The sequence below is a fragment of the Aplysia californica genome, unplaced genomic scaffold, assembly GCF_000002075.1.
Source record: "Aplysia californica isolate F4 #8 unplaced genomic scaffold, AplCal3.0 scaffold00156, whole genome shotgun sequence".
In the NCBI taxonomy this organism is placed as follows: Eukaryota; Metazoa; Mollusca; class Gastropoda; order Aplysiida; family Aplysiidae; genus Aplysia; species Aplysia californica.
In genome coordinates, this window is record NW_004797426.1 from 171,720 (window position 1) to 180,392 (window position 8,673).

The following is an 8,673-nucleotide window of genomic DNA, read 5'->3' on the forward strand; positions in this document are numbered from 1 at the left end:
ACTAGGCACTGAGCATACAGAACTTTGTAATTCGGAGGAAGCGTATTGATGAGACTTGTCTGACTTGATGATAAGACCTCATTTATCGTAGATCTATGTGCATTGTGTGTATTGAGGTGCGCTCTAGACTGTATATTTAAGGAAAAAATATGTTCCCTGAGGAGTGGAACATTGGGTCGGATGACTATACTGTACTTGTACAATGTACTAGATCTAGATCTCGTCGTTCCTACCGTAAGAAGATCAGGAAACAGTGAAAGAGGTTTTCTTTTCTTTTCTTTTTTTTAAAGAGATGTTTCGGTGAGAAAGTGTTGACGACATAACATGTCTAGAGAATAGGAAAAAGGACACAAGAGAAAATCGAGCAACACGCATTCGCCCGCCCCCCCCCCCCCCCCCACCTTTTTTTCTTTTTTGTTTGTTTGTTACTAATAACAAAAAGTAGAATCTAATACCAATGAATTTTTTTAAAAGTCCACCTTATTTTTCCAGTATATCATTGAGGGTCCGATGTGCGTGCGTTCTCAGATCCTCAGAAGTTGGAAGCCGATGTCTTTTGCTTCTCCTGCAAGTGCAAAAGGCGTCTTCTTTCGTTTATTTGTTGCTTTGTTTTTCTTACCGACGAGCGTTATTTATTGATGTTCAAACTTTCTGAAGTCTTTCTTTTTCACAACCGGGCAAATCAGTATCATCTAGATCTATGCATAACGTTTGTGATTTAATTTTCAAAAATTATACATTTTAATATTTTAAAACATGTGTGTGTGTGGGGGGGGGCTGGGTCTACCCTCCACAGATACGTTCCCGATCTCCTCTTACGTGGGAACTGATCTCACGTCATTTGCATGCTATAGTAAAAGTAACAGCATCAGCAGAAGCAATAACAGCAGCGACAATACATGTAATGACAATGAAACTATTTTTAGTTTCCATTCACCAATCTTTTATTGTAGTTGAAGTGGCCCTACATAATATAATGGGCACAACTCTTTTACATAGACACCTCAAAATTGTACCCTGTTCGACTTTTCTCGGAATGTTTCTCTACGTGGACTGTGTCAGGTCCTTTGTTTGCCCTGCAGTGGGTCGGGCTCTTCTACCAAACTGAAACTGATGAAGTGTTTTTAAGTCAAGTTTTCATGTTTCCAAAATGACACCTTTTTCGTCTTTTAAGGAATCTGCATTCTTTAATTTGAAAAAAAAGGTATATTATCTGTTTATTAAATGAAACGAAAAACCTATAAGTAGGCCTATAAGTCTTCAAGAAGAATAGGTGACCCTTCTAGGTTGCCCTAAAAACGGTGAGTCCGTAGGAAGACTTTGAGATCAGTCTCCCTGGATGGGCATCTCGTTCAGAGTGTCCACTCTGACCACGGGGTCTTTCTTCACCACGGGTGGGGGTGGGAACACTTCCGGTGGGTCGTTAGCGCCCTCTGTGGCCACCACCTGGGTGATTCCTTTATCGGCCGATCTCTTGCGTCTGCGGGCGCTGCCTGCGTCGTTCCATTTGATCTGCACGTCTTTTCCGCTGATGTCGTCAAACTTTCCGTTGAGGAAGAACTCGTAGCGCCCCTCGTCTGACAGGCTCTCGATGAGCTCCCGGGCGTTGGAGTACCTCGCCTCCATGTCCGCCCACAGCCACGGGTACTGCATGGTGTCACTCTGTTCTTTCAGAGCTTCGTAGAAAGGCGTCTTGGGGGAGCCGAACTTGTAGTTGAAGGTGGGCCTTGCTCCGCTGCCTTTGTACGAGTTGTGGAAGTTGGTGGTGTCGCCGTTGACGCCTCCTCCCCATCGCAGGAAGCCTTGGAGCTCTGCGGAGAATTGAACCACGACCTTAGCGGTGTACGGCACGGTGCGGCGTGTCTTGGACAGGATCATGGTCCACTTGACGGCCGAGTTGGCTGGAACCTTGGTGCTCTGCTTGACAGAAAAGCTCTTCTTCTGTTCTTTGCCGTTGGCATCTTCCGTCTTTGACGACTTCTCGTAGTTGAAGGTGAAGCTAGACTCCACACTAAAACCGCCAGTTGCGTCAGGAGGGGCGTAGCCTACGGTGAGTCCAAGTTCTTCCGAGTGTTTCCACTCGGAGCTAGCTGTGTGGGTCACGGTGCGAGTCACCTCGGTACCTCGCTCCAGCTCGTGGGTCACTGTGTTCGGGGAGTCGTTCGTCAAGATGCCGGTGTCGATAGCCTCGGGCTGCAGGTCCTGGATGATTGGGTCGCCAAAGACCATCTCCTTGATGGCAAACTTCCAGTCCCCGTACTCCATGGACAGCCGGTGATCTGCCTTGTACCCGTCGCAGGGCTCTCTCTTGTCGGCCACCCACTTGTCTCCGTCTCTCCGGAAGTCCTCTCCGACGAACGCCGCGCGACATCCGGCACACCAGCCGTAGCCCAACATGTCTGCCAGTTTGGCCAAATCGGACATGGTGTTGTCCATCACCATAACCTTGGCAGCCGACAGAGAGTTGACGACCTGGGGCTGAGGCGCCATCTTGCAACACTTGAGAGTTTTGAGACAATACAGCTCGTTGCAGCCTCCGCGATAAATGCCGGTGATGAAGAAGTGATCGTTACATCTGTGCCAGCCCTCGGTTTCGAAAAAGGGGCTAATGCTCAGGTCGTAGCACTCGCCATATCTGTAAGGGTGAGAGGCTGGCTTGATGCATCGGCCTTCTGCGATGTCCTGCAGCGTGTTTGTGCCCTTGTCTCTGTAGAGACCTTGCACGAAGTAGCCACGAGGACAGGAGTTCCATCGGTTGTTGGCATCGAAACTCTTGGTCCAGTCGGCGTAGTAGACCTGGGAGAAGTCGTACGTGTAGGGGATAGTGCCGTAGCAGCAGCCGACTTGGTCGATCAAGGAGATGCCGTCAGGGGAACCCTTGGCCAGCCGGTGGATGCCTTGCATGTAGGCGTGCTTTGTGTCCTCGCATTTAGCTAAACCTTGTTTGTTGAAAATCCCAGTCCAATACTCGTTGCGACACCAGGCTGCCTGGCTCGAGGCGACGAGAAGCAGGAGCAGACAACACGAGGTGCGGATGTCTACTGCCATTGCGGGGAACGGCACAGTCGGAAGCACAGTCAGGAAATCTTTGCGAGTTTCTGAAACGACAATTATAATGTTCCTTCATGTTTGACGAAGTACGGCATGGCTCAAAACAGAAAATTAATTATCATAATATTTGATAGCATTTGTACAGCGCAAATCCCCACTCAACAGCAAGCTCTATGCGCTTACAGACCTGAGAGCATTCTGAAATAAACTCAACTTCCTGGGAAGCATACAGTGCAAGCTGACATTTATGGGCGCAAAAAACACTAACATACTGACAAGATATTTTGCTGTCTATGGCTGGGTACCCATTCCCACCTGGGTGAAGTGAGGAAAATTCGCGTAAAGTGCCTTTCCCAAATACACAACGTCGGGCCCGCAGCTCGAACCCCCGAACCCCCAACATCCCAATTACGATTCCAGTAGCCTGACCACCAGACTACCGACGCCACATCAGCTGAGCTTCTTTTCTTTCAGAGGTTGAACCGGAAGGACAGAAACGACTGGGTGGGATCTTTCACACCGGGGGTCATTCAGAACTGTTTCTGAGTTCATAATTGTACAAAGGGGGTGGGGTGGCGTTGGTGGCCTCGTTCTAGAGGTTAGGGTACAGGACTCGTAATCGTGAGATTGCGGGTTCGGGGGTTCGAGCCTCAACTCGGTCCGACGTTGTGTCCTAGGGAAAGGCACTTTACACGAATTTCCCACATGGCTCGGTCCTTTCGGAGACGGACGTTAAACTCGGAGGTCCCGCCTCTTAAATAACCTAGTCTCTACTAGTGTTGATAGGGGCGTCAAACCTATACATGTACCATTTCACCATTTTCAAAGGGAGCAGGTGTTTAAAAAGGGGGTGTCGGGGTGGATCAGAGTAGCATATAGTAATCGAATGTGAAATCCGTAGGCTAGTGGTTAGGCTACCGGACTCGTAATCGGGAGACAGTGAGTTCGAGGTTCGAGCCTCAGGCCGGATATTATCTCCTTGGAAAACGCATTTTACACGAATTGTCCTCACTTCACCCAAGTGAGAATAGGTACCCGGCCGTAGACAGCGAACGATCTGATCAGCATGTTAGTGTTTTAGGGCCTATAAAATGGCAGCTTATACTGTATACTTCTCATGAAATTGAGATTGTTTAAGAACTCTTTCAGGTTTTCCAACATTTGAATAGGTCAAATCTTTTGTAACCCCACCGTCTCGTTACTCTGTACTATCAAATCAACACCTCCCTCGTCACTTAACTCTGTTGGCAACAAGTGTGTCTTTCAAAACGGCACGTGCTAGAAACTTGATTGAATCTACCGTCGACTAGCTTACAGAAGAAGAGTTGCTTCGACCCGAGAGCCCGCTCATATTAAAATGACCTTATAATGCAGTAAAACTCTTACTTACACAGCTAGACCTAAATCTGGTGGCTGGACTAAGAATCAGTAAGAACGCTCCGAGGATTGCTCGTTTCCAATCTCAATTTTACCGGGAAGTTGACAGGATCCCCGCCATTCTTTCGATATCCTACAGTTTGTCGTTGAATGAACTGCATGTGTAAAGGGCCTCTTAGCCTTAGACCCGAGAAAAAAATTCAACGTATCCGAAGATCAACTCAAACTACATGTAGTTCAACACAAATGGAGCCGACTGCATTGTGTTCCCTCCCCTGTTTTATTCATCAACGAGATGTGCGAATTGCAAATACATGTAATAGAGCACAACTCAGATGGGCAAAATAGGGCTTTCCGTGGGAACCACTGACATTATTCGCGGAAACGCCATTGGCTGCTATCGGTTACACCAATTTACGACTTGGAGTAATTTGATTGGTTCCGCTAGCTTGCGCCGAGCATGAACAGATGTTTCTCCCTCCCATTGTTGAGATGGCTATTGCGCCACATATAAATGTAGGTCAAAGCCAACATACGGGGTGCCCACTACGGCTGTATCGGGCCGATCGCCCGACTCGATCGCCTAGACAGGGTTTGTTTTCTTGCTTGGTGACTAACTAGGCCCGGGAATTGGTGCAGAACGCACAAACTTGTGGATATTGGAGAGATGGAGAGTGTTTTGTTTGTTTTGTCCGGGGGGGGGTGTTTTTAAAAAATTAAGAGTGCTATGCTGAGAGTGATAAATAAAGTTGGTGCTTTGTTCGAGAAGTCATATTAAACCGTCACTTCTCGCAAAAGTGAACATGTTCCTCAAACCTACCACCAGATGCCACCACTACATATATAAATATATATAGATACATATACTTATAATTGCACATATACCTAGTAGGTATAGACGCCTACACTTATACCTACACCTACACTTACACCTACACATACACTTACGCTTACACCTAAACCTATACACCTACACCTACACTTACACTTACGCTTACACTTACACCTACACCTACACTTACACCTACCTACACCTACACCTACACTTACACTTACGCTTACACTTACACCTACACTTACACCTACCTACACCTACACTTACACCTACCTACACCTACACCTACACCTACACTTACGCTTACACTTACACCTACACTTACACTTACACCTACCTGCACCTACACCTACACCTACACTTACGCTTACACTTACACCTACACTTACACTTACACCTACCTACATCTACACCTACACCTACACTTACACTTACGCTTACACCTACACCTACACCTACACCTACACCTACACTTACACTTACACTTACGCTTACGCTTACACTTACACCTACACCTACACTTACACCTACCTACACCTACACTTACGCTTACACTTACACCTACACCTACACTTACACCTTCCTACACCTACACCTACACTTACACCTACCTACACCTACACCTACACTTACACTTACGCTTACACTTACACCTACCTACACCTACACCTACTTGTATGTGTTAACATGTTATTATATACCGACTCACAGTTCAGTTTTCGATATGAACTATTTCGTCAGTCCGGAGTTAAATTAATCATAACTGGACTCCTTTTTAAAAAACGTAGGTTGTTTTCATGCCCCCATAGACACAATTTGGATAATCTTTTGTAGACGGGATTCCACCCTGCTTATCAATCACGGCCAACGCAAGTAGAGAGGGATAGAACAGATACAATGTCCCAATAGTAAGACCGAGATGCTCAATAAAAATTATCCCCACACGGGAATCGAACTCAGGTCTGCTGCTTGAGACAGCGAAGCCCCTAACCGACTGACCACATAGATCTTCGCCGGTTATCTATTACATGTATTATATATTTGGCAACTTGGAAACAGATGTGTCACTTTTCCCGTATGACTACGACAGCTACAGAGTTGAAAGTTGGCAAGTGCCTGCAAAAAGATAGATAGGTCCCCATGACGAAGCCCGATTTTTTTATTGATTCATTTCCTGAATTTAGACAAATATATTTGACAAAAAGTTCCCGTCCTTCTTTGGCCTTTGTGATTATTCCACTTAGAAACGAAACAAATCTGCGTAGCTGCTCTTCACAATGGAAGTGCCGGAAGTGATATTTCGCAAGGCGCATTTTGTTTTGAGAGTGTAGATCTAGACCTTCTGCCTTCTAATTTTTTGCATCTCTCAAGATTTATTGCTCCATTCCAGTAGAGTGTAAATATAGTAGGCCAATGACTTTCAGTTGATGATAATGCACCGATCTTTCCTTTCATCGAAAGGGGGCCAAGCTAGTCTTATATTGGAGAAGAACAAATGATACAAGCCAAGCGCCTGAACATTGTTGTCTAAGGTCTCCCTTGCGTCGGTCACAAGACCCCAAAGCCTAGACGAAGTAGGATGTCTGGCGATGCCAAGTTGTCACCATCATTCAACGTTTAACATTGTAGTCGGTCAAAATTTCGAAAAATGAAAATCAAGTGTGGTAGAGTTTGATGCGGCGTATCGATTTGTCGCATTTCTTTTCGCAAAATGATGACAGATTTAGAAGAATTAAACATTAATGTTGAATTAAAGAAGTGTCTTGGGCAAAATGAAACAGCTTTTTGCTTGTCCTGAAAACCTCTTATTTTGACATACGACAATGATGAATGAAGTTGACGAAAAGTAATTATCGGCTTCAAAGCGTAGAAGAGACTAGCATCGAATGTGTTAATGAGGAAAGATCAGGAAAGATAGAAAATTGGGTGAAAAATATCAAGTGTCACGATCTTACCTCTAGCTGTTGTCTACCAGCTGCGGATCTGTTCTGGGAGATGTCGAAAAGGCGTTAGAGGCTTGGGCTTTTATGCAATTCTGTCCCCTGGGTTTTATGCACCCCGTATAATTAAGCAAAATTTGATTCAGTTTTTGCTTAATTTCTGATTATTTTCCTTTATCGTTCTTTGTTAAAAATAACAGAATCGCATAATTTCATATTTTTGGGCTCAGTTTTGCATAATTTCATAACTTTTTTGTGTGCATAAAACCGCGGGGACAGAATTGAGACCCTTTGTTGTTCTAAATAAATTGTAGCGACTCACGGTACCAAACAAAAAAAGGACATAAACTCCAGTTATTGGTCTACGTAAACAAGCGCCAGATAAGGCTGTAACCAATCGATTGTAAATACAACAAGAATTTGGAACTTAATATCAGCCAACAAAAGCAGTCAATTTGCATGTTAAAAGGAACATCACGTCGTTAAACAAAGCTTTGGTACTTCTCTTCTTTAACTATGAAGATTTTGTAGCTTGTCAACCATCGAAATGTTGTAAAATATCGGCGTGGAATGCTGAATCAACAAAAAGATCTCCTGAGCATGTTCTGAATTAAATCGCTGAACAGACAATTTGCTCTTCTCTACTGATAACAACGGTGTTCGAACAGCAAACAAAAAGAAACAGAACAACAAAACATTAATTGACCAGCAGACATTTTTCATTACAGTTACGACGGCAAGAATAACAATGGTATCGTGGTTAAATCATGCGCTCGTCAAAATAATGGAATCAAAGAAACTGGCATTTTTCTGGCCGTTGGGTTTTTTTTTTTCTATTTTCTTTTCTTTCTTTTTTTGTTGGCTCAACACCTTTTAATCTACATATCCACTTAAAAATGCATTTCTGTTTGGATTTTAATGGGGGGGAAACATTGATTAAAGGCACAAAATTTAGTAAATTTTCAGTTTCCAAAGACTCTCGAGCTATGGAAATTATAAAACTTTGGTGGCCATTTCTCAGTAGTTTTACCTCTGAAACCAGGTGACCCTGACCTCCTTCAATCGCAAATACGTGTGTATTTCGTCTTCTATTCAACTAAGACTGATATTTTTCTTTCATTAAAAGCTAGGCAAATAAACAGGCTTTAAGATGATACCAATAACCCCCCCATGTGCCCAAATATTGACGAGCGCCTGATTCCACCACGCCGTGACACCTCGCTTTTCCTCGCGCGGCACAATAGAGGAGTCCGTCTGCCAACAGATGTCGTCTGCGGCCACGGGAATGAGGTCAGCTCAACCTTCATGCTTTGTCGCTGCTGGCTGTGTTTTTAGTCAAATTTATGCTGTTGCTGTTGTTATTGTTGCTGACACTGCTGCTGCTATTATTGTTGTTGTTGTTGTTTGTTTGTTTGTTTGTTTGTTTGGGGGGGGGGGTTCTTCTGTCGTTATCTACATAGTAAGTGTCTT

At 44.6% G+C, this 8,673-nt stretch overlaps 1 protein-coding gene across 1 annotated transcript; it reads right to left on the reverse strand.

Moving 5' to 3' along the window:
* Positions 1–926: 926 nt before the first annotated feature.
* Positions 927–7,271, reverse strand: LOC101859480. Its single transcript, XM_005097498.3, has 2 exons — positions 7,219–7,271; positions 927–3,098 (listed from the first exon to the last, which is right to left on the reverse strand). The coding sequence occupies exon 2, from the start codon at positions 3,046–3,048 to the stop codon at positions 1,327–1,329; it is 1,722 nt and encodes a 573-aa protein (XP_005097555.1). The 5' UTR covers positions 3,049–3,098; positions 7,219–7,271; the 3' UTR covers positions 927–1,326.
* Between the last annotated feature and the right edge of the window lie 1,402 nt (positions 7,272–8,673).

What these genes read in the sequence shown, in the direction of transcription:
- LOC101859480 (XM_005097498.3), bottom strand. Translation starts at nt 3,048, where the DNA reads ATGGCAGTAGACATCCGCACCTCGTGTTGTCTGCTCCTGCTTCTCGTC.